Genomic DNA, 26660 nt, shown 5'->3' on the forward strand with positions numbered 1-26660 from the left:
TCCTGTAGGGGAAAAGAAATGACTGAAAGAGGAACCCTTATGAGTAGGTTATATAGAAAGGGGCAAAGGGCAGAAAGGATCACTTGTGCTTTTGGTAATATTATATGTGGCATTTATGAGTGTAGAATCTTCGGTGTAAACTGAGCAGAACTGCTCCTTCTCCCCATTGCTTAAACTGCCTTTCTGAGTCACTGGGCCAGCAGCAGTGTGGAGGCCACCCACTCACAGATCCCACGTTAAATACCTTTACTTCAGTGAACATTGAACTGACCTCATCACAACCCTCAGCCTTGTACCCCTCCCACCATTTCATCACCTTTGACCCTATCTATGTATGTGCTGCTGAAGGAAGGTAGACTCTTTTTACTGACTCCACTTCAAATTTATGTAACACAACTTTAACTGGGTTCTCACTGCTGCTAGGCAATCCTGTTACACCTTCCTTATCAACTCCCTCTTCAGTCTCTACCAAAACTTTATGTAGCTACTCCTCCCATCCTCTTAGATGGGAGCTTTACCTCCTATTTTACACAAAAAATTGAGGCCATTCACCATGAGCTTCCTCTTCTACCTTCTTCTTCATCTTCTTTCACTCAGATGCTTACTGACACTGTCACCTTCACTTGATGAAGTGGCTTTCCTCCTTACCAAAGCTACCTATTTAAGTGATCTCATTCCCTCCTGTCTCCAGCAGAGTGTCCCCCTTGTCTACTGCCTGAATCCCTACTACCTGCAAACATGCCCATGTCTCCCCCGTTGTGAGAAAAGCTCTCACTTGATACTCCCCCTCCTTCTTTTTCTTCTTCTTTCTGATACTATCATCCTTTATCTTCTGCTCTTTTTAGCTAAACTCCTTGAAAAGGCCATCTACTTTCTTTTCCTCCCACTCTTTTCTTAACCTCTTGTTATCTGGCTTCTGACCTTACTATATCAGAACTGTTGTCTCCAAAGTTACTCACGACCTTCTGGTTGCCAAATCCAATGACCTTTTCTCTGTCCTCATTCTCTTTGACCTCTCTGTAGCCTTTGACACTGTTGATCACTTTCCCCTCCGGAGATCCCCTTTTCTCTCCGTGATTTTGGGATGCTCACTCTCCTAGCTCTTGTCTGCCTAACTGAATGCTCCTCCTTGGTCTGGTCTCCTTTGCTGGATCTTCATCCAGATATACCTCTAACTCTGGGCATCTTCTGGATCCTGTCTTGGACCCTCTTCTTTCCTAACATTCCTCTTCACTTGGTGGTCTCATCAGCTCCCATGAATTTAATTACCATCTCTATGCTGGTGGTTCTCAAAACTACCTATCTTGCTCCAGTCTCTCTGCTGACCTCCAGTCTTGCATTTCCACCTGCCTTTTAGACATCTTCAACTCAACATGTCCAAAGCAGAACTCATTGTCTCTACCCCCCAAAACTTCCTTATTATTGTAAAAGACACCAACCATCTTCCCAGTCCCTCAGACTCACAACCTAGGGTGATCCTGGGCTCCACTGTCTTTTACCCCACCACCCCATCCACCATTGCCAGGACCTGTTAATTTCATTCTTTCAACTTGTCTTAGACACACCCCCTTCTCTTCTGACACTTCTTGCCTCCAGTTTCTTCCTACTCAAATCTATTCTCTGTTCAGCCACTAACCTAGTTTTCCTAAAATGCAGGTCCTCTCATGTCACCCTACTCTACTAGATAAACCCCAGTAGCTCTATGGCTCCTCTAGATCCAATACAGAATGTTCTGTTTGCATTCAAAACCTTTCATAACCTAGTGCTTCCCCTCCTCCCTACCCACCTCTCCAGTCTTGTTACATCTTACATTCTGCCATGCCCTCTTTAAACCAGTGATACTGGCTCCCTGGCTGTTCCACAAACAAGACACTCCATCTCTGGACTCCTGGCTTTCTCTCTGACTGTCCCCCACATCTGGAATGCCCTCCCTTCTATTGAAAAAATTAGCAAAAGAATTCAGTGAAAACTCATTTATATTTGGCAGGGGGTGTCCCCTCCCCAATTATAAATGAGTTTTCAACTGAATTCTTTTGCCAATTTTTTTTATTCTGGAGACCTTTCTTTAATAACTGAGTTATAAGATTCATGCAAAGTGAAGTCTAATAACAGTTGTATGAACCACATTTGGATGCTTGAAGCTCTGTAGATTGTGATTCCTTTACAATATTGGGTCATGTTGCCTTACTATAATTCATGCATTTATTTATTTAAAGCAGTCGGGGTTAAGTAACTTGCTCAGGGTTACTCGGCCAGTTATTTTTTTTGTGTGGGTGCCAAGTATCTGAGGCCGGAACCAATCCCAGGTCTCCCGATGCCGGGGCTGGCACTCTTACTTGCTGTGCCACCTGGCCGCCCCTTGCCTTCTTTACCATAATTTAACTGTTACTTCCTTTACTTTGTGATTTAAATCTGTAAATACTTTTTTTCTTAGATGGAGATGGTGATGGAGATGGAGCAGCAGGAAAGAAAAAGAAAAAGAAGAAAAAGAAGAAAGGACGTGAGTTTCTAAATTTGGTTTTATTTGATAAGACTTAAGCAGTTCATGGACAGTGCTGGAGTTTGGGCTGGTCTGGAACACTTCAGTAATTTACTGGTGGTCATAACTTCCCCTGATGCTTTTTATAGATCATATACCTTCTCATGCTGTGTGCTATTCTCAACTCCAGCCTCCCAGAATCCTTCACTGAAGACCTTCCCCTAGCATTGGGGGCCTTCTTTCTTTGGACATTCTCTGGGTACCAGAGCAGCATTTGGGCTGTTCTTCTGGTTTGCTCTGTATTAGGGAAATAATGCTAAATTTTGCCCAAGGTCCAGCTTAGTAAAAATTAATAATTCCACAACATACCCTTTTTGAATAGTAATTTTGTTCATGTAATTTTTTTTTTATAGTATAGATTTTTTAGTGTGAAAAAAATTTTAGGAAAGTACAATGGGACAGTTTTTTTGTTATTGTACCCCCCTCCCCCATCTGTAAAAAAAATAATTCAGACACATGCTCCAATATGTGTGAATTTATAAATTGTATACAACTGCTATTGCATTGATGAATAAGTTATGAAACATACAGACATAGAACTTAAAAGAGGATGCAAGAGGAAATGTAATTTTTCAAATGGTTTGTTAACTGGTTAAAAAACCCCTTTTTGCTCTCACTGAAATTATTTGTACTAAAATTACTAATATTGGTGAGAAAAATGTGATTAAAGGTGTTTCAGTCTTTTCATTAATCTTTGGCTAGCTATCGTAGAGCCATTTGAAGGCCTAGTTCATGGGTTAGGGGGTTTGTGGTTGTTTGTATTTTTAATTTGGGTAATGAGTACATTTTTATCTTCTCTAATATAATTTGTTCTTGCAAAATAATCAGAAAGTAATGTCTTTTCAAAATGGATCCTAAAATCTTTGGAGAGATTTCAAAACAGACTAGAAAATTCTATTTCCAAATTTTTTATGTTTTAGGGATATGAGAGTTTTTATAGGTAACACCCATAATTTTTGGCAACAAACGCTTAGTTTTCAAGACATCTTGCTATTACTAATTGTGATGGCTTCATACCATCATGAGCTAATCTCCCAAGGCACCGTTTACATTTAGGGTGAGGTTCATTGCTAATGGTGGATAAAAAACCATATTTCAGATTGTTTTTCTGATAATTTTGAAATTTGGGGGGGGGGTACTTCTCATCAGATTTGACAAGCTCCAGGTCACACAGCTTGTTAGTGGTATTTATTGGTCTTTCATTTTACTTTGTAATGTGGCTGAGAAAGAGCTCAGAGGAGGAGGAACAGAAGTATAACATCTGCCCTCTTCTTGCTCTCTTCTGCTTATGTGATCAGTGGTTTATCTGCAATCCAGAGTTTTTTACAGGATTCTTAAGGCACTTTTTCATGTTGTGAAGGCTAATTTAGTTAAAACTAGATAATCTCTAAACCTACTTCAAACAGATACACATAAGCTATAGCACAATGAAATGTGGTGAAAGTGAAAGAAGTGAGGGTGCCATCTTCACCACTACCTGTTGTGGAACTTCCTTTCTTGCCTCAGGATACCTTGTGAATTACATGGGACACTCAGAAAAAGTGAGGGTGTCATTGTCAGCCTACGTACTAAATACTAGTAAAGTTTAATGTTTTTAGGGTTAAAGAGTACATCTAGAATTTCTAATACATTTTCTTCCCACACCACAATGGATTGTTTTGTACTCTAAGGTACTTGGACCCCACTTTAAAGACCAGTAATATAGGATAAAGAACACAGAGCTGTAAGTGGAGACCAATGGGACTAATTAGCTGTGTGACTTTGAGCGAATTATTTGAATAATTTGTCTTTTTCGTCGTCCGTAAAATTAAAGAGGTCAGTCATTTCAAACGTTGTAAAGATTGCAATTCTTATTCAAGAATTTGGAGGAATATATAGAAAACATTTTTGTTGGATTTTTATATGAGCTACTAGAAGGGGTAGTTGATACATTGAATGACAATATCTGGTGGCAGAAAGATTTATAAAGATTTGAAGGATCCGGCGGAGTCTGCCCTCTGCAACCACACCATGATGGAAGCCTTTCTTAGTAATAGTTCTTGGGCACAAGAGCTAGGAATTTTAGGATCATAAATAGGATTTAGAACTGAAAGGGACTTCAGAGATCACTCAGTGCATGGGATTCTTTAACTTTTTTGCTATGTGTCATGGACACCCTCTGACATTGTTTGGTGAAACCTTTCTCAGAATCCTCTTGTTGAATGCATTAAGTAGTACCTGGGAGGAATGCAAAGAAAACCAATTATATGGAAATAGTTATAAAAATACTTTTAAAATGATCAAGTTTGAGGACTACAGATTAAGAACCCCTGATTTAGTCCATCATGTTCCTTCTGCTCTTAATTTACAGAAGATGATGTAACTGAGATTCAGAGAAGTCATGATACTGTTTAAGGGTCACCTAAAGACATAAGTTGAAAAGCTGGGTTTTAAACCAGTTCTTTTGACGTCAAATTTTTGCTTTTTTCCACTGTTCTTCCACACTGTATTCCCAGACCATATGTAAGCCAAGGGTGTGATAGGGGTGCCATTATATGACTGCCATTTGAATAGAAACATTGTCTGGCTTGAGGATAGGAACTCCCACTATGCTCTCTGCTCTTGTTGGAGCACTCTTGAGAGAACATTGTGCTTAGCCTACAGGCACCAAAGCCAGATTCCAAGGGACCAAAGGAGGAAAGATTAGGGGGTAAGAAAATGGTAGTGGAAAGGGAAACCCAGGGGGTAAGAGAGTCACTGTTTTTACTTAATTTGAAAGACTGGACTTAAGGGCAGGTACTTGAAATGTGAGGTCTGGGACTACTCACTGACCAAGGAATGAATAGGCTCCTGGAAGGGCTGAACCACCTCAATATTGATGTACATAAGAGAAAGCCAGAAGACACAGGGTTAGCAGCCAAATGGAGGGACAGCTTAGTGGCTGTCCTTAGGGAAGTCCAGAAGTGGTTGATGGCTGAGAGTAAGGAGTTTGGGAAATTCTGTAGAGAACTGAGTGAGACTGTCTGAACTATACCATTTATATTGTGTTCTGTGTGAAAGTGGGCCTGGAGGGGATGACAAAACATACTCAGATGCTTGGTAACTGGCCAGCTTGTAGTTGATTGAGAAGACTTATCCCCAGATATCATAGTTTCCAGAAGACAGGTGGAAGATTTGGGTGCGGTAATAAATAGCACAGAATATGGAGCTGTCACGTGGAGCAAGTGTTAATGATGGGTAGATAATATCAGTTAGCAATATCGATGTCAGACCAATAGCCAGTTAGAGCAAATTGCCTCAGTCAGCCTTGAATTAGAAGACTGAAGATGAGAAGTCACTGCAAACAATTGCAACAGCTTCAGTCTAATTCAGATGAGCTGCTGTTGCCACAGTGGGAAATGACAGAAGCTATTGAACTCAGTTATCACCACCTCTTGCAAAAATCTTAACTGATATAAAGCAGTCTTGTAAGGAGGAGGCCAAAAGATTCTCAGATCATTAGTGGCAAGTGAGGCATAAAATGAGGGAGAGAGATGCTTGCCAAAGGTGTTGGCAGCTGTTACGGACAGTGTCTAGTACAAGTTCCACATGGAAGGATTCCCTGTAGGTGTTGAGAAGATAGTGTTTACAAATGATACCTAGTTGATATTTATCAAACAGTAAAGCCTGAAAACATGACAGGCCCTTTTCACAGAAGACTGATTTTACAAGCCATACAGAAAAATAAATGTATGAAAATTGACTATTAACCATATTGTAACATGGAGTGGATTGTCAGTCTCTTGATATTTATTTGTTACAGGTACTGCAGGTGAACAGTGAATTGAGTCTAGAATTGAATGTGGGAGGACAGTGGAGAGATTTGTATTTGTAGATTTTTTGAAAAAAAATTTTAAGTGCATAATGCTACACATTACTTTCAAAATTATCCTGTCTCTGATTCCTTGTGATTCCTATTTCTATTTTCTTCTGTGTATTTTTTAAAATGATGTTACAGTGTAGGGGAACATCCCTATTTCCTCCCCCTAGTGAAAAATCAAGAGAAAGAAAGAAAAGACTTTCTTTCTAACACATAAACATAGCAAACAAAACACATCCACATAGTGACCATGTCAAAAAGTCCATTTGCCTTTCTGTGCCTTATGTCTATCACCTTTGTCAGGAGGTAGGTGACATGCATCATACCTCCCAGGGTTAGGCTGCCCTGGATCTTAGAAGTTCATCATTTTCAGGACCCATCTCAGGCCTGGAATGTCCTCTTCTGAATGCTGTGGGCTATTGCTGCTTTGTTTCTCCTTGAGACTTCTAAGATCCAAACCCTAAAACGTTCTCAGGGAAGACTGCAGCTGGTTACCTCCAGACACATCCTTGCAGACTACAAATGTCCTGGTCGTGGTATTGCACTGGAAGATGGTAGCATTGACTTTGCTGACAGGGAGCAGATTCCTCTTGCCTATGAGCCCCTTTCTGTTGCTGACCTCTTGTGCAGGTTACAAAGTGGAAGAAGTTACTATAGTTTTTTGTATTTATTGATCATTATTTGATCTAGTATGACTAAAGGGTTTTGCTGGGTGATTTGATTTCCATTCAGGAAGCCATCTTGTCAGGAAGACTGGTTGGGTTTCATTTAAGAAATTACGTAGTGATTTTAAATAGACAAGTTCAAAGACCTATCTTTTCACGTAGACATTCTAGCAGTGCCCCACATCTCTTAGGAATTAAAGTTGTAGATTATCAAAGAGGCATTGGAGAATTTGCGTGGTGGGCACAAGTAAGCTGTTGCATATTTTAAGTGATATCTTAGCCAAGAGAAATGACCCAAGGGATATTGTTGAGGAACTAATTGGGAAAGAAGCTGGGCCAGTCATGTTTTAGTCATCCACTGCACACCGGCTTCGTGGGTACCTCTCAATCTAGAGATACTCAGGAGGAACGTCTCACTTCTAGTTCATTGGGTAGGTCCTGTAGGATCATTGGAAGGATCCAAACAAGATGACTTGTGATATGAACCAACGGAAAGAATGGCTGGATGGGTTGGCCTCACTCAGTCACTGGAGCATTAAAGGCCTTTATAAAGTGACAGCTCGATGTTGCTCTGTTAAGGCCAGAGTGTTTTCTGTGTTTGCTTTATTCCTGTCGGATTCCTTCCTCTTTTGTTTTCTTGTTGGTTCTTTTATGTTCATCAGATCACTTTTTTAAGTGTCAGAGACTGCAATCAAACCCAAGCCTTCTGACTCAAAATACGGTGTTAGAGGGAGCTACAGAATTAACTCAATGCAATGATACATATGTCAACTTCAAAGTGTATATGTTTCCTTGAAAAGTGTATGTTGGGTGGCTAGGTGGTGCAGTGAATAGAGCACCGGCCCTGGAGTCAGGAGGACCTGAGTTCAAATCTGACCTCAGACACTTAACAAAAACTAGCCGTGTGACCTTGGGCAAGCCACTTAAAACACATGGTATAAGAAAGAATCTTTTTGTAAAGTAAGTTATTGCCCAGCATTTCATTTTCTGTAAATCTGGATTTTAGCATAATTGTTTAGGATAAAGTTGGGCACTTAAGGTCACTGAATGTGAAATTTATGTCAAATTCTTGGGTGAAATGTGCTTTTCTCCAAAGGCAAATAGGTATTATTGAATGCATCATTCTGTGCTTAAGGTCTGTTGGGCTTATTTCCAGGCAGGTTTTATTTCCCTTTTGTTTCTTATCTGAAATAGGATGGAGATATCTTCCACAGCTAACCATATGGCTTTCCATAACCCCAAACCATAACCCTTTCTTTTCTCTAGCTGAGCTGCTGTGCAGTGAAGTCCAAACGATATAAAAAGGGCCCAACTAGAGGCCGCACTGAGGGAGATGGCAGTCTTGTGTTAACGTAAACTGTAATGCTTCATTTGTCTTCCACAGCGAAGGTACAGACAGACCCGCCCTCAGTTCCCATATGTGACCTGTATCCCAGTGGTGTATTTCCCAAGGGCCAAGAATGCGAGTACCCCTCAACACAAGATGGGTGAGTAGCGTGTTTTATTTCAGATGGCACCTGGGAACTACAGAGGAGGAAGGTCCTTCCATGGCTTCAGATTAGTGCCTTCTCTGCAACCTAGAGCCTTAAACAGTTTGCTGGGCGTGCTGAGGGGTTACTTGACTTTGGCCCAGGGTCATCCAGGCCTTGACTTCAAGGTCAGGTTTAACCACCGCATGAGGCTCTTTCACTGTCTAAACACTATTTATCTGAGGTGGAATTGATGCAAAATAATGTAATTGTGTTGGGAACATTTTTAAAAGTGGATAAATGAGCGATACCAAGAAAAATGTTTCAAGTGCCAAAGGTATTTTAGAGAAAAATGACTTTTGGAATTTGTGTGCCAGAGTGATTCCACAGGTCAGAATTGTTCTTCACAGTACTTTAAAAATACTGCCATTTCCCAGTTAACCATAATGGGAAAGAGCTAAACCTTGAAATTCTCTGATAATTGCCACATTTTAACTATTCTTACTGATTTCTTTCCTCATGTCACATGAATTGACCTAGGGAGAAGCGAGTCCTGAATCAGACAGTCCCTTTTGATGTACTTTGGGGCAGGGGATGCTTAAGATCATTTCTCCTTACCATGTAATGGTACTTTGGAAATCCAGCACTTCACTCACTTGTTAAATATTTCATGCAGTTTGCAAGTGTAGCTCGCTGTATTCAGATGCAAAGATACCATCTTGTCCTTTATGAGAGGAATAATTTGCCTTTTGAAATACATAAGTTGAGAATGGTAGCTATGCCTTCCACTAGTGATTGGCAGGTGATCCAGAAGGTCAGTGATGACCATAAGGTAGAGCACTGGACATTCATTCTGTGACTAAGCCACAATTTAGGGTTTAAACTAAAATTTTAAAACAAAGGTCTTATCTTAGTGGTATTGGGGGAGTTCTTTGGCCCATCAGCTTCAGAAAAGTGAGGTAGAGGAATGACTGAGGGTGTGGGAGCTTTAGCCCCAGTCCAGTAGTTGTGATCACCACCTTCCTTGGAGCAGGAATAGACTGATATCTGTCCATCTGTGAGGAGAAAAGACCATAACCTCTTCTGCAATAGAAAAGGCTGCTGCTCCCCCAGGAATCGTCTCAAGGTCACAGCATTCATATGATTGCACCTTAGCTCCAAGACAGTCTGCATTAGCCTTGTCTGGCCCAGGCACTGTGCTGTGTGCCAGGGTTATAAAAACAGAAAGGAAAGTGTGCCTACCATCATGGAATTTACATTTTAATGAGGGAGGCAACATAGGTACATAGATATATATGCAGCAAAATTAAAATGCAGAGATTTGTGGGGGAGGCATTGCCAGATGGAGGTGCTAGGAGAGGTTGGTGAGACGACCCAACAAAAAGCATGTGGAACAGTCCCAAAAGTTTGGGTTTGAGCCAGATTATGAAAGGCTTGAAACAAGGGAAGCATTTCTATTTGATCCTAAAAGCAACAGGGGCCACTACATTTTATTGAGCTGGAGGGTAACGTGGACAAAACACCAGTTATCAAGTAGCCACAGTTCATGAATTTCAACCATTTCAACCAATCAGGGAACTCTTATTAAGCACCTTCTAGGTACTGCTTCATGCCCTGTGAGCCCTCTTCCTCCAAGAAGCCTTTTCAAGAGCTTCCCCATTTCAGGTGTATGTTCAAGTTGACTGTCACTCATCGCTGGCAGATCCCTATCCTCCAACAAAGTCAGTTTCTAGTTTGTATCTGTTCATAGGTGGAGTGACTGATTTACATAATGTTTTGTAAACTGTGGCTTCCCTTACAACTACTTTGCAAATGTGACATTGTTATAAAACTTAATGGAAATCCCAGATGGGGAACAGCTTCAGAAAATAGGGACCAAGGTGCAGGAGTACCCCATGGCTCTAGTCCATCTAATTTACCTGCCCTGGTTGGGGAATAGTGGGCTGTTTTACTATTGAAATAGACTAAGGGCACTTGAAAGACCTCAGATACCTTTTGTTCTTGCCCTCTTTTTTTTTTTTTAATTGCAAAAATGTCTAAAGAGGGTTGAGTTTAAAGGAATTCACCAAAAAGCCTGAGTGATCAGTCAGATAATCAGACTGCCAACAACCTGGAGTATTGTGGGAAAGGTAGGCTTTGTTTTATATTCAGGGAAAAAGTTTATTTTGGGAATCTTGTTCTATTTTTTTTATTCATTTTGTGAGTTGGTGAGTTTGTTTTTTGTTGTTTTTTTCTTTTCAATTTTCATGGGGCCTACTCTGATTCCTGCCTCATAGCATGAAAATGATCATTGAAGGCTAAGCGATGGCAATAGAACATAAACTGTCCCAGCCTCAGAGATTGACTTGTTGATCCACATAGGAAAGACCAAGTGGTTGAAGAATATTCAGATTGCAGTATGTACTGGGATGGCCACCCCATCGAGTCTGTCCATCAGTGTTCATGTATCTGGGAGGGGCAGTACAGCTGGTCAGTGAGCTGACTCCAGAACTGCAGAGCTGGAAATGGGTTGGATTACTCTAGGGAAAATCGCAGAGCTTTTACTAACCCCCCAAGCTTGCTGCTGACAGCTTAAAGGCCCATCTTTTCAGTTCGAATGTGATGATTCTATGAGGTTGGCAGTGAGATCCCACTGCCATAGACGAGTGTCAGAGAGGGGCTGGTGATGGGAACAGACTGCAATATATGGAACCAATGAGGAATTCCAAAGAATATTCTCAAGGGATTATGGGATTGGAAGAGAAAAATGGGCTGGTCACATGATAAGAGTGAATGACAAGGAGAAATCCCCTTCCATAATCATGGCTAACAGAAGAAAGCTTCTGACACATTGGTTGAGTCCCTTCTGAAAACTTTTTGGCGGGCTATATGGGAGATGGCCAGGGAGCATTTTGAACTGCACCATTTGAGGGAACTTGTCAATCATTAAGATCATAGATCCATTTATGTGAGTTTATTATGAATTTGGTCATCAGGAAACACAAGCATTAGTTTACAAAGAATAGGAAATCAAATTATGTAAGAGACCTTGAGTTTACTTTAAGATGTTAAATTTAACAAGGTAGTGGCAAAATTTGCTTCTGTGCTTTTTGTTTCTGTGCATTTTTAAAAAAGTTTTAATGCTTTTTTTTGTCTGCTCACTCCTCTGTAACCTCTGCTTTCCACTAAGTAGAAGCCAGTCAAGCGAAACAAATCAGCAACTTGGCCACCCCAGAGAATACAGGCCTCAGCTATTGCTCCTCTGCCTCAGACTCTGGAAACTGTGGTTGACCACGGTCTGGAGCCTTTCATGGTCATTCCCTTGATGGGATGATGGTGGTCATGGGGAGAAACTGTTCTCATGCTTCTGCTCACTTGACGTTGCTTTATACAAGTCCTCCTGTATTTCTCTGAATCCATGAATACCCTCACCCTCACACACCAATGTCGCCAGCCACACCCCCATTGAGAATCACCTCTTTTGTTTGCAGTTTTTTGCTGTGACAACTGCTGCTATAGACATATTCTGGTAGGTGGGTATTCTTTCCCTTGGACTCTGTATCACTTGAGGCGAAAGACAGGAGTAGAGTTTGACTTTGGGGTGTAGGTTCCAGAAACTTAAGCCAGTTCATAACTTCCACCCCAGCGCTCCTTTACTTGTCTTCGGCGAGCCCCTTGGGGAGAGTTTACTTGAGCTGGGGATTTTTCTTAACTCTTTCCAGTTAGGGCCTGTAATGTTCTCTAGAATTTGTTGGTCGTTTCTAAACTTCCTTCTGCTTTGCTGTTACTATATTCTTTACCTGGATTTCTAATGTCAGGCTTCAGAATGTTCTTTTCATGTCTTGTTCTCTATTATAATCTTCCTGTGGTTGATATATTGGTCCATATAACTCAATTTCTGTACCAGATAAGAAACAGAACAGTAATTCTACTAAAATCGTGCAGTTTCCAGATAGACATCCTTTCACATTCCTGTTGACCAGTGGTAAATAAAATCTAATTTGTCATTTTTTGACATACATGATATTTTTTGCCACAAAACCAAACCCCTTCATTTCTTCTTGGGGTCTGCTATGCCAGGAGTTCCATAGGACAGAAGAGGACTTAAGGTTACTTAAAAAAAAAAAAGTGTTGGTTTATAAAAGCTCCATTTATCTCGATAATCCACTTAAATGGAACAAGGTTTCTGGTTTTCTCCTGGCTATTAGTTGGATTTGCTTCCAGATTTTCTGTATAGTACCACATGGCATATGATTTGTAAAGTAAAATTCAGGAAAAGGGAAAGCCTAATGATTGATCTTGCTTTTATTTCTTGCTCTGAGTAATTTAACATGGCAGACTAAAATGAAGACTGCTGGCTTTAGTGACCACCTTGGCTCCCATCCTGGCTCTGGCATTTACTGCCTGAACAAGTCTCTTACTTAATCTTCCTAGCCTCAATTTCCTCATCTGTAAAACAAGTGACTTGTATCAAACGACCTTTAAGGCTACGTAGAGTTCTGAATCCTAGGGGGTGCTCCCCAGGGGTGGGGACTATGTCAGCAACCCAGCGATGCTTATATAGGAAACACATGCTGTAGGACTGGACCTGTGTACAAGTGTACAAGCCCTGAGAGGATCTTTATCATTTTGAAGGATTCTTTCAAGCAGAGGAAATCTCAATTATAATACAGAATCTTAAAAGGCCTTAAGGGTCAGTAGACTTGTTACTGTTATTTCAGTTGTGTCTGATTCTTTGTGACGCCATTTTGGGGCTTTCTTGGCAGAGAAGTGGGAGTAGCTTATTTCTTTCTGGAGCTCCTTTTGCAGATGAGGAAGATGAGGCAAATAGGATTAACTGACTTGTCACACAGCTAAGTAAGTTTCTGAGACTGGATCTGAACCAAGGAAGAGGAATCTTCCTGAATCCTGGCCCAGCACTGTGTGCACTATGGCATCACCTAGTAGTGCCCATTCAAATTGCCCAGTTTATAAAAAGTCATTTCCCCCATTGATAAATGATGCGAACAGGCAGTTTTTAGAAGAAATCAAAGCTATTTGTAGTCATATTTTAAAATGCTCTAAACCACTGTTGAGTAGAGAAATGCAAATTAAAACAACTTTGAGGTACCACCTCACCTATCACATGTAACAAGCTGTATCAAATTACTTGCCTTCTCAAAGAGGGAGGGAAGAAGAGAATTTGGGACTCAGAATTTTTTTTTAAAGGTTTAAAAAATTTTTTATACAAACTTAGAAAAATATTTAACAAATTTAAAAGATCATCAGTTTTGCAAGATAACCTCAAATTTTTTATGATTTTTTTTTTTGGTATTAAAATCACTTTAATTTCTCTCTCTTTCCCTCCCAGTTCTTTGAACAACAAATAAGAGGGTGGGGAAGCAACTCTGCAGAGCCATCCAGCACATTAGCCCGGTCTGATAGTAAATGCAGCATTTCATACCCATAGGCCACTCCCTCTGCAAAGAAGGGAGCAGCTCCACTTCATCCTTTCTTCACCACTCCTGATGATTGTAGTGACAGTGTTCAGTTGGTTGTTGCTATTCACATTATTACAGGACAAGTATTAATCATCCCCTGCTTATGCTACAAATCGGCTTTCTGCTTCTTACTGCCATTTGTTTTGCAGTTTCTTAAAGTGGCGTGCACACCAGTAGTCACTAAAGTGTCCCCCCCGCCCCAGCTGTGTTGCATTTGACACTGGTCTTTGCCACTTCTTGAGACTCCCTTGCTGTAGTCTTCCCCTGACATGGGTTGTCCTCCTAGTCTGGAGACTCATTTTGATTCCGTTGGTGCCCTAAATGGTTGTTCCCAGGGCTCTGTATTTAGACGAGCCTTTCCTAACGGAGGGTTTCTGTTGCCTTGGGCTGATCCTGAGCTCGCCTCAGAGCCTGATATGCCAAAGAGCAAAACTTACTGCCCTGGGGACTTCAGTCATTGGGATAATTTCTCCAGAAGCTAGTGACTAGAAAATGTGTATTTCTCAGAAAGTTGCACTTTTTAAAAGTGCATAAACCAGAAATATCGTTCCTAGTTGAGGCCTCTTTAGGGTTAAATTTATATGACCCAAGTTGATAATGAGGGGCTCAGGTCTGTCAAAAATGAGGGTTAGACTGCATGGCCCTGGAGGCCCCCTCTCTCTACTCCTCAGTGTTGGCTCTGTGATCTTATGTTTAACGAGGAAGAACTGGAAGAGTCCTGTTTGCAGAAACTGTTTAGAAAATTGAAAATGTAATGAATACCATAATACGAGTTTTAATTGAAGTAATAGTGTCATTTTTACTTTAAAGGCGAACGGCAGCTTGGAGAACCACTAGCGAAGAAAAGAAAGCGCTAGACCAGGCCAGTGAGGAGATCTGGAATGACTTCCGGGAGGCTGCAGAGGCACATCGACAAGTGAGGAAATATGTGATGAGCTGGATCAAGCCCGGGATGACAATGATAGAAATCTGGTGAGTCTGGAGGCCTCGGTGGTCGAGCTCAGGGGCCCTGGAGGACTCAGTATGGCCACAAACCCAAGACATTGTTAGTGCACCACAAGTGCAGCAGGGGCGATGGGTGAAAGAAGGCAGGAACCACAAGGATGGCCGTCGTAGGGCAGGGACATGAAAGTGATATTAAAATAAAGAGAAAATCTGGTAAAATCCTGACAGAATTCACTTTCCCAAAAGGTGATCTAATTTTAATAAGTGTTGCTTTAGTTGTATAGAGTTCAGTTTTCAGTATACTTGTAGACAAACTATGTTAGAAATCCTTCAAGTGTGGTTAGGGTGAAATTGAGAAAAAACAGCAGGGGCTGAAGGCTATCAATCTTCTAAGAACTTGAGATGGACCCACCAGTCTCTATGGGGGACCCTTTTCCTCTGGGTTTCCTAGTATTTTAAAGGCTAGAGTTAAAACAAAAGGCACTTAAAAAAAAAATTCAGTTCAAGCGATTTCTAAGTTAGAAACCTGTGGCCTACCAAAAGAATAATTCCTAATGATCAAATTTCTTCTATTTTACAACTTTCATGTTAATTTATTAAAAGACAATCAGAGGGAATAGGTACGAATTACATAATGATGTTAACGATAATCATATTCACAATATTTTATTATGTAATAGAAAAAATTTATAATAATGTTATATTTACTAGTTTTAGCTATTTGGTGGATCTGTTCAAGATACTGTTATGGGCCCATATCCATTAAAAACAATAGGTCACAAAAAAAAGTTAGAAACCTGAACGGAAAGAGAATTGCCTGGCTAGTTTGCTTTTACATAGTGAGGCCAGAGGAAGAAAAAGAAGCAAATATTATTGGTGCTCTAAGTCTCCTGATTTTTTTTCCCACCTCAGGAAAGATTAATATGAGTATTTATCTACAAATTACTCCTCAAAGCAATGTACAACGAATTCATAAAATTAGTAGAGCCAAGACAGCTCACAAAGAGTGGCTTGTGTGTGTATACCTTATAGGTGAGTTAGCAGTTCTGTGAAAGTAAATTTCTTGCCTCAAAGGTAAACTAGTTTCAGAGCAGGTTCTTGATTCACTTCTAGAGAGGTTTCCATGGGGTTATTTTCTAAGGATTTCTTTTTTTGATTCATGGATAGTTTAAGCTGCTTGAGTGGAATAATTCCATTTAGTTGAATTACCCATACTTTTTGTTTTAGTGAAAAACTGGAAGATTGTTCCCGTAAACTAATAAAAGAGAATGGCCTAAATGCTGGCCTTGCCTTCCCTACGGGCTGCTCCCTCAATAACTGTGCAGCCCACTACACTCCCAATGCTGGAGACCCCACAGTCTTGCAATATGATGACATCTGCAAGATAGATTTTGGAACACACATCAGCGGTGAGTGGAGAACTATTATTTGCATAATAGGGAAGAAATAACGGGTGGTAAAGGACCTTCCTAGAGGGAGGCACTGGATATGTAATTTCACTGGAGGTGAGGAAAATTCATCACTTCCTCTTCGTTTTGGTTTTAGAGAGTTGAGACACAAATGTAATTAAGGGCAGCTCTCACTGTGCCCCATGTTACACTTCCAGTAACGTCCTTGGAACAGTCTTGAAGTCTGACTTTAATTTCTGCTGAAACTACTGACAGGACTCGATTTTGTATTTTCTCTGTGAGTAGTGATGGGGAATAAGGATCATAACAGTCAAAGCTACATCTTTGAAGCACAAGAACTACATTTTAACATTTTGGAGTCCATGTCACCTCCTCAAGGCTGAAAGGGAGCACAGCCACTCCTGGGTCTGATAAGGGCTTTCACTTGACCTATTTCTGGTCTGGGACAGTTCACCTCTCCTTTGGCAGACTGGTGATGGCCCCCGCCCCCAATAATGTGCCAGATTAGTGCAGGCTCCTGTTTGCCTTAGTCCCCTGGAGCTCTCAACTCCCAAACTTGAGTGATTCAGCAGACCCAGAAGTAGGAATTAGAGGCTTGTTCTATCATGCCCAAATGTTTTATTTTAAAGATTAAAATCTTTTGGGATGGATCTAAATATAGATTACCTTCTGAATAATTATAGCCTACATTTTTATACTACCCAGATTTAGGGGATAATGTTTGGCCCATATTTGATCCTGCTGTCTTCAACAAGTCATACTTAACATAATCAGTTATGTTAAGCCTTATTTATTGTATGGTGTTAATAATAAAGTATTATTTTTTCCCCTGTAATGAGTGGACCATAAATTGCTGTGTTGATGTCTTTTTCTCCCACTGGTTGCTTTTTGTCTGCTGCTTGAACCCACAGTTGCTAGCTGAGGGGAATCGTATGTCTTTCCAGATACCTGTTCCCATTTGCTTCTGGGGTTTGAGTTTTATAGTCTAGATGGTTGGTTGAAGTACCTGGGCTATTACCTCTGTCAGCTGTAACTCAGTGTGCGGAAGTAAGGATGCCAAATAGATAATCAGCTTCTGAAGAGCATCAGTGACTGGAGAACATTGACATTTTGTCATGAGAATAAAAAACCTAAGTGAGAAAATTCTTTTTCAGGTAGGATTATCGATTGTGCTTTTACTGTCACTTTCAACCCTAAATATGACACATTGTTGAAAGCGGTAAAAGATGCTACTAATACGGGAATAAAGGTACGTGAATTCAACATGCTACTTAACAGAGTGCCCCCGATTCTTTGAGAAATTGATTTAGGAGTGAGTTTTGTACTTTTTTTTAAATTCAGTGTGCTGGGATCGATGTTCGTCTTTGTGATGTTGGTGAGGCCATCCAAGAAGTAATGGAATCTTATGAGGTTGAAATTGATGGAAAAACATATCAAGGTATGTGTTTTTTTTTTTTAACTAGAACCACATAATAGAAGGAATTTTTAAATAAATAAAACTATTATTTTGAAATACAAGAATACCTCAGATACACAAGATCACAAGATACACAAGATGGTACTTGAGTACCATCAGTGAGGTTTTTCTCAATTTTCTTCTGAGTCTCCTGGGGTGATGAAAAACAGGAAAAAAATTGCTGCCACATGTACGTAGGGTCTCCCATTCAGGTTATTTGGGGATAAAACAAGTAAGCTTTTTTGTGTGGCTCTCAAAAAAAGCTAAAATTTCCTGTTAAAGGGCATATTTTGAAAGGATTATATATAATTGTCTATGTCTCTAATGTGTACTTATACTGAAAGTTTGCAATGTATGTTTCTCCATGAGCTCAGGAATCATAAGAGTGATTGCAGTCTTATATCTGAAGGGACATTTCAGTTGCTCCTCTGTTAGAGGGGACATGATGCAAAACGCCTTATAAAGCTCCAGGTGTTGCCTCTCCCTCCGTTGTTAATAATGGTCCTATCATATTCTTTTTCTGCTAGTGAAACCCATTCGAAATCTTAATGGACATTCAATTGGGCCATATAGAATACACGCTGGGAAGACGGTGCCCATTGTGAAAGGAGGAGAAGCAACAAGGATGGAGGTAGGTGACAGGCTACACTGGAGCTCACAAACCCCATTCATGGTCCAGGGCAGTGGAGCACATGGAAGGTAGGAGGTCCCCACCTAGCCAGTGGCAGAGAAGGGACAGGATGGTGTTCTTCAGACTAGGCCACAATCTAGGCAAATAAATACCACTTTCCTTTAAAAAATAAAGTTTATTTTCAAATTAAGATCTTAAAAAGAAGAAAAGACAAACCTCACTTGTCCAGCCCTTGCCACCACTAGCATGTTCCTTTCCTTTGTGATATCAGCCTAGTAAATATTAAAATTGCTTTCCAGGGTGGCTGTTACAGGCTGTTTTCCCTTTTTTTTTTGTCAGTCAGGTGTGACTTCATTTGCTTTAGTCAAATTAACAACTGTTAAAATAACCAAATAAACTCACTGCATATTTTTTCTTTTCATTTAATACCTGCATTTGTTTTGTTTGTTTCCTTAAGGAAGGTGAAGTATATGCCATAGAAACCTTTGGTAGTACAGGAAAGGGTGTGGTACATGACGATATGGAATGTTCACATTATATGAAGAATTTTGATGTTGGGCATGTGCCAATAAGGTGAGAAACAAACCTCTGAGACCCTCACATCTATTTCATTCTTAGTAATAGAACGTGTACTTGTTTAGTCAGTTGCAGTGATTTATTATGCAGAATGGAAGGCATGTTTGTTGGGGATTTTAAATTGATCCTGGAAGTTGGGATAGGAGTGGTGATGATAAAGACCTGTGTTGTAGAAAAAAAAATACTGTAACAGTGTGTAGGGTGAGTGTAGAGTTAAGGATAATTTTGAGGGTGTGAGCCTGTACAGAACAAAAGGTATGAGAACTGATAAGAATAGCATTGGGTAGACAGGAATCAAGAGGAGAACAGGGTCAGAGGCTGCAGAATTCAAGGAAGATTGAGGAAAGGCCATTTAAGCTGGTAACTTTGTAGAATGTTTGGTAGTAATGAGAAAAATGTTTTCTTTCCAAAGTTAGGATTTTGGCATTCTTGATTTGGTCTGATTTTTTGCTTTTCAGACTTCCAAGAGCAAAACACTTGTTAAATGTCATCAATGAAAACTTTGGCACTCTGGCCTTCTGCCGCAGGTGGCTAGATCGCCTAGGAGAAAGTAAATACCTAATGGCTCTCAAGAACCTGTGTGACTTGGGAATTGTGGATCCCTATCCTCCCTTATGTGACATCAAAGGCTCCTACACGGCACAGTTTGAGCACACCATCCTCTTACGCCCGACATGTAAAGAAGTTGTCAGCAGAGGAGAGGACTATTAAAGACAGCCCGAGGCCACCTCAGCAGCTTCATCTAGGCTTTGTTTGGAATACGTTATACCAGAATTAATTTGCAACATATTGTCTGTTTTTCACAGTGGACCTCTGTAATACTTTCCAATGTGTGAAAAGGAAGGAATTCAGTCAAAGGCAAGTCTTCTAATGTAACTAACCAAGGAAAAAGCTTTCAGGGTTTAATGAGATTTCACAAATGTTAAACTGTTCAATATTTTTTCTGTTGAGGAAAACATGCTATGGAGCTCAATTTTTAGTTTGGAATGAGTTAAACATTTTGTTTTGAAAAATTATTATAAAAGATGCTTTTCAGATATTTATATTACCATATTCCTTGAATGCTTTGAATGACCACCTAATTCTACTACACTTAAGCCCTCTGCTATATTGCCTTTTAAACTTCCTGGATTCCATTTTGTAAAAAAATAAAGACACATTTTCAGATCTAAGAGATACATTTCAATGTTTGTGGTTCTAATTCTGGGCAGGAGTTGGCTGTATTTAATGTAAGAGAACCCATGTCTTTTGATTATAATCTGGAATGTAGTAGAGTTGCTCCTGCGCATGCAGTGGATTCCACCTCAGCAGTGCACCGAGCAGTTGGCTCCTGTTTTCATCTTAATGGATACACACCCAACATTAGCAGACGTTGGTCTTCAAGAATTCTTCATTTCCTTTCTAGGACCCTGTTAATCCTCATTTTCTCCAATCAGTGGAAAGATACATTAACTTTTTCAAGCATTCTGCCAACCTCTAATTCTGACTCACTAAAATGGAATCTTTTTCCCACACTGGGGGGAAAAACCTCTTCAGCTTTCCTAGCAGAAGATGTACCTGGAAAAGAAGCCTTTTGAGGTTGAAGAATCAAAGGAAAGCAGGGAAGTTTCTAGGCTGAATTACTGTTCTAAATAGAACAATTAATATGTAGTCACTAGGCTCTTTGATAGAGTGAGGCTAGTAGCATCTCAAATCAAACCAACATCAGGGACTTAGGGGGATGAGTTTGCAGTACCGTTTACGTGCAATGTAATGTTTGCAACTCCCCCCCAAATTTCAGTGCGAAGGGTCATATTTACTTGGGTTTGATCTGAGACTGCTATGTTTTTAAAGGAAAATCCCAATTTTTTCTTACTTGTAAATACTCAGTTGGGACCTGTCCCAAAATAACTTTAAAACTGTAAAGAATTTTTTTGGCTTGATATTTTGTACCGGGGTAAAAGCCTTAAAACAACGGGCATGCTTTCTTGAAGTATGCTCCCATACTGTTACCATCAATTCAACAATGTGATTGCCTGTGGGATATTATTGGTTTAGTTTCTGTTATTCTTGTTCACAATCACCATCCTGTTTTCTCATACAAAGAAACCTATGACCTTCCTCAGTGGGAGAGGTTTGTTGTCTCCCTCTCCAAGAAATGAATGTTGCTGCCACCTCAGTAGTACATCATGGCCCTGGGTGGTGAATCTAGTGGGTGGCGAGCTAGTTTCTCCTTTCAGGTGAAAAAGTCTCAAGGAGGGGAAACTTTGAGGACAACAAAAAATGGAAACAGTAACTCACCACTACATAGAATCATGTTTAATTATTGCAAATATTTTGTTCCTGATGCTAGCTCACTTTATAATGGTGGAGCTTGATGTGATCCTCGTAACAATAGAGATTTCCTGGACCAATTATGTGCACAAGCTCCCTCTAAAGTGACTGGGTAAATACAGCATCATTGTATTAAGTCCTAGATTTGGCTGAACTTTCAGGGGATGCGATCTAGTTAATTAAGGAGGCTGTGGATTTCAGACATGTTTAACTACCTACTCCATCCATGTATCTCTTGGAATCATTTTGTCATGTTAAAATAATGATGTACCTTATTGGATAACAAATGATTTAGTTTGATGTTTAAACAATAGTGCCTTTAGTAAATTACTTTACAATCAAAAAAATGTTGCTTTTTTGTTAGACCTATGTAATTAACACGAGACTTATTTTATTTGCCTACTGTCAAACAGAAGTACTTGCCTTCCATAGGAAGATACATTTTTAATACTTTTTCACTAGAGTCATTGAAACAAATCCTAGCAGCCTATAGAGCTTACATAAACAGAAACCTCCTGAACCACCTCTGGTTAGTTACAAAACACTCAAGTCTTGTAGAAGTAATATGGCAGGGTGGCTTCCAGACTACCAGTGAATAAGTTGACTTAAGGGGTCCTGCAGACAGGAAACACCTGGAAACAGATGACACCTGGAAGAGTTTAATCATCTGGTTCAACAACATAGTTATGGCCCTTAGGTAAAATCTTTTTGGCACTGTAACTTCCCTTTATGACTGACAACACAACACTCAATATTGCCCACATTAAGTTTTATTGAGGTATAATTATCTAACAGTTGAGGTAACAACTTGCATAGGTTTTTATGAAACAATTTCAAACCCTAGCATTCAGCTAACACTCAAGTTGTATTTTGGCACAAATCTTTTTTAGTTCAGTGGTAAATTCTCATTACGACAGAGTTAAAGGTATCACCACTGCCCCCAAATCCGTTTATGATTTTTAATTTTTCAGTGTTGTGATTATTTGTGATTAACTTTTGAAGGCATATACCAGCATCTTAACAGTGTAATGGTAATGAGGAGGCTATCTTGTCTTCCTCCTGTGCTAGCACTCCCTCAAAAGAGAGCAACTGTATTGTATGTAAGGTTTAACACTAAGTGAGGTCACACTGTCCCCAAGAGGCAGCAAAATTAGAGAAAGTTTTGAAAGAAAAACATGGGGTATATCAATTTCAAGAAGTTAGCCTAATAGAATTAACTTGCTCATGTAAAGAGCAAACCCTCAAAGGGTGGTAATTCCGTAAAGGTAAGCACAGACTTACATTACTATCTTTTGAAAAGGGAAAAAACCGTTTAAAAGATAGGGAATTTGAATCATCATAGTAGGGCCTATGCTCTTTCAGTAGCATCTCCTACAAACCCCACTTGAGATACTCAGAGCACTCCTCAGTTATTAGGAAAAATGCAAAGTGCAACATGATAATACACTGATTTTCACTTATGATCATCCTTGCCCCTAGGCAACTCCCTCTTCAAAACTTCCCATTCTTACTCATCTCCCTACAGGAGGGAGATCGTTTTGTTTTATGATCTCTGCGAGATGTTAACTAAATTCACATTTTCTGGTTGCCTGAATAGTCCTATCATTGGAACTTGGACAGATTTATGTTGTCATTTTGTACAAGTAAGTCCTACCCATTATTGCTGCCATCCTCCCTATTCTTCCCCACACCCACAGTACTAAGCTCACTTGAATATACAAAGATTATTAGCTGCCTGTTTTTCATCTGGACAAATTTTGGGTATGCCCAGTAAAAGAACAATTTTTCTTTGATCTAGTATTTCAAAACAGAACATTCCTACACGGCCAGGTCTATGAACTAGGCCCTGCAGTCAACTTTAGAATATAACCCAAAAGGAGCTATTCTTAAATCAAGTTGTAAAAAGCCCCTCCACCGATATCCATGGGGATAGCCAACCACTAACTTATTTGTGATAAGGGTTCAATGCTCCTTCAAGTGACTTCAAGGCCAAAAACAACCTGTTTTTGTATCTCCCAGTCTTGCACATGGCTCAATATACCTGGCCTAAAAGAAACCCTTTTTTGGTGAAACGGTCTGTCTTAATGACCTAAAACAATCAGCCCTGTAGGAACAGCCTTTAAGAATAAGGCATGCAGTAACTAATGTACATAAAATGGTATAACCAGAATTTTAGTGACAGTCTCATAAAAATCCATGATTTAAAAAAAAAGATAAAAAAAGAATGAACACCAGTCTGAGGTAAACATTAAAAATTTTAAAGATTCTTCTCTTAAACAAAAACCAAAACCAGCTGTTTAAGAAAACTTCAGGTACTTTAAAAACTGTTTAAAAGTTACCTACTGTCAATATATAAGTGTTAATTTATACCAACTTTGTTTCTGTAAAAATATTTGCTAGATACAAAATATATAAACATAGTGTACACTGATTCACGATAGAAAGTACAAAACACCCCCTACCTCAGCCAGGCTCAAAGCACAGTGCCCGCCCCAAGCCACCACATTCAGTCCCTGTCTTTGGATCAGCTCTGGGCACTCAGAGGACTAGCTTCTTCCCTGGCTGCTTGGGGGCTGGGAGCTGAGAGTCTAGAATGTCCATCCTCCTGAGGAGCTCGCTGGGTATAAAACAAGATGTAAGCCTGGGCCTTACACACTTCTTCCAGAGTGCACATGTTAAGCTTGGAATCATTGCAGTGTACCCAGAATCCTAAAAAGTTAGCAACATAATTAAAACTGAGCTACAAAGAAAACCCAAAATAGCAACTGTATTTTTATTAGACTATTAACATTTTTTCTCTACAAAGAGATTTTCCAGTATGACTGAACACGTGTTCCACTGACACTATAATGTTAACAATATTGCTTAAGAATATTCTCAAATATTGAATAAAGTTAATATTCTAATATTTTATCTACCTTTAGTTAGTTTGAAGCATCGGTATGAAGCACTAATTAGAAGTGGTTTTATCTCACACTTTCTTTATTACACAAGATATGAATCCTCTAATCAGATTCTATTCTTTGTTATTGATTTAACTGAGCTCACCAAGAGCAACTGGCCAACTCTTCATATCAGGGCACTTCATGCTTGATCTCGGGTCCTTTACCGGATGCCACTTGCTTTTTGTAAGCAACAATAGAATGGGCAAGTCCTACCTTTCAAGAAAGTTATAACAATATACTCCAAACAATGATTTCTGCTAGTAAATGAAAAAGTTGGGGAAGTAACTGCTGACCAGACAATTCAAAGGAATTTGGGCTAACTTATCCTCTTCCCAACCTTTTATTTAAGAAAGGGAAAAATTCAGTTAGCAAATGCCCAAATTCATTTGGTCCTTTATCTTCTGAAATTTGGTACTCCCTTTTCTGGCTCTTTATTATCCAGGTTATTTCTATTATCTACAGTTTCAATCTTGGGAAAATCTAAAATGCCCATGATCCATGTGCATGACCACTATTTCATAGGTATGCTGTTTTTTCTAACGGGTTGGTTTGGATTTGAGGATCTAAAGTCCAGGCCAGTTTTAACATTTATTCTAATAGCAAGTTCTGATGCTATGCTTTACCTACCAAGGGTCACAGCACCAGGAGAGCAAGTCAAGTTTAACTTATATAAGGGATTTTAGAAGTGGACTTTATTTTACCAAATGCTTTTGTCTATTCCCCAAACAAAACTCTAGTAAGAAAAACTTTTCAATTCATACCTCCTTCAGAGTTGTAGCAGTATGCTGTGTAGTGTCCTGAGCCAAAGCCTTTTCCATGATGCATGACAACAGCAGACAAATCATAGATGAAGCAGTCTGCTCTGAGGGACTTTAAAGGCTCTCTGTAGCAATAGGGCTCCATGTTCAGAATTTCATCAAAACCAACATGTACTCCTATTTTCTCTCTGTGATTTCGCCCTGACCACCTGGGGAAAAGAATTAGAAAAAAAAAAACAACTAAACTTCTTGCCAAAGTCACACTATGTTGAATACTACCCCCCATAAATGGTTTCATCAGTATCCTACCATTAAGTCATTACAATATTAACCAAACATAATTTCCTAGGGCCAGTCAGTTCTTTGGGAAGGCTGGTCATATGAGGATCATCTAAAGTCACAGATATTAGGACTTTTATTTGAGGTCACTGATACCAAGTCTGTCCTCACTCCATAATCCTTCTTACTCTGCATGGCACTGATTTTGTTCATGCAAACCCTTTTAAATTACATAAACTCAAAAATGTCTTTTCTGCTCTCTTCCATACCTTGTCTGGTTACAAATTCATCCCTTAACCAAAGAATCTACAACGTCTGATATCTAGTACAGGGAATTGACATAAATACAGAGAACAAAAGCTTTCCTCAAATCAGTGGTCAAAAGATAGGCACCATTTTCAAAAGGAACTGCGTATTTTTATTATAAAACTACCACATAAAAAAATACTCCAAATCACTGCTAAAAAAAATGTAAAGAGAGATTTTCCCTGGCCACCAAGGCAGAAATCATGTTGAAGGGGAGAAACTGAGAAAGATAAGACACACTGGGAAACAATTATGCAAGAAAAATGAGTATCCTTTAATCCACTACTTTGTATTGTGCCCCAAAGAGACAAAAACACAGAAAAGGTTCAACATGTACCAAAATGTTAACAGCAATATAACAAAGTGGGTGGAACAGCTAAACAATTGTGGTGTGTAAATGTAATTGAGTATTATTCCACCAAAAGAAAGGGGGAGCATAAAGGAACTCAGAAAAAAGTAGTAAGTCTTAAAATGACCTGATGCAGAGAGGAAAAAGAACCAGGAGATGATACAGCATTCCATGGCTTAAAAAGTACACCAAAAACACCACCAAAAGCAGTTGTGAGCTCTCATTAAAAGCAAAGCGCAATACTGGTTCTAGTGGGAAAATGAACCACTTCTTTCCCCTGTGGAGAAAGAGGGACAAAGTATGGAAAGTTGTCAATCCCCCAACTCTGTTAGTTGGTTTCACTTAATGGGGCAGAACATTGGGAAATGTCAACGATATTTAAGAAAAATACGCAACAAAAAAGCATCGATAAATTTCTTTCTAAAGGTTAGCAGACAAGTTACCAGGCAAGTCTTCCTCTGACCACAGAGAGGCAGCAAAACTTATCCCTTCCTCCATTCTGGGTGGGATGAGAAGATCATGGTCGTCCATAGGGGCAGGCCTATTTCCTATGAGTTTGGCTCTGGGGCTGCCTGCCCTCTAACTGGTATGAGTAGTCAGAGAGGCTCCTGGAACAGATGGTCACACCAGCTTCCCTGCCCAATGCACCTGATTCTGTTGGGATGCAAAAACCTCATGGTTCTGGGGAGACCGAATTTAGGCCATTACAAAATGCCATGTACA

General features: G+C 39.8%; 2 protein-coding genes across 3 annotated transcripts in view; one reads left to right on the top strand and one right to left on the bottom strand.

Annotated features, from left to right (window-relative positions):
- The window catches only part of METAP2 (methionyl aminopeptidase 2), a 46301-nt gene extending 26142 nt beyond the window's left edge, over nt 1-20159 (top strand). The window contains exons 3-11 of the mRNA XM_069095186.1: nt 2435-2500; nt 8427-8529; nt 14781-14942; nt 16143-16324; nt 17479-17573; nt 17666-17762; nt 18308-18411; nt 18869-18984; nt 19446-20159. Of these exons, the coding sequence (XP_068951287.1) occupies nt 2435-2500; nt 8427-8529; nt 14781-14942; nt 16143-16324; nt 17479-17573; nt 17666-17762; nt 18308-18411; nt 18869-18984; nt 19446-19698 (1178 nt within the window). The 3' untranslated portion in view covers nt 19699-20159. The remainder of the gene's footprint in view (nt 1-2434; nt 2501-8426; nt 8530-14780; nt 14943-16142; nt 16325-17478; nt 17574-17665; nt 17763-18307; nt 18412-18868; nt 18985-19445) is intronic.
- A 1893-nt stretch (nt 20160-22052) lies between these two features.
- USP44 (ubiquitin specific peptidase 44) overlaps nt 22053-26660 on the bottom strand; it is a 44830-nt gene continuing 40222 nt past the window's right edge. For both annotated transcript variants that reach the window (XM_069095184.1, XM_069095185.1), the window contains 2 exons: nt 25007-25212; nt 22053-24009 (listed from right to left, as the gene is read on the bottom strand). In XM_069095184.1, coding sequence (XP_068951285.1) covers nt 23825-24009; nt 25007-25212 — 391 coding nt within the window. In that variant the 3' untranslated portion in view covers nt 22053-23824. The remainder of the gene's footprint in view (nt 24010-25006; nt 25213-26660) is intronic.

This window comes from Petaurus breviceps, unplaced genomic scaffold (genome assembly GCF_028583685.1).
Source record: "Petaurus breviceps papuanus isolate PSGF00001 unplaced genomic scaffold, PetGlider_PUasm1.0 225, whole genome shotgun sequence".
NCBI lineage: Eukaryota > Metazoa > Chordata > Mammalia > Diprotodontia > Petauridae > Petaurus > Petaurus breviceps.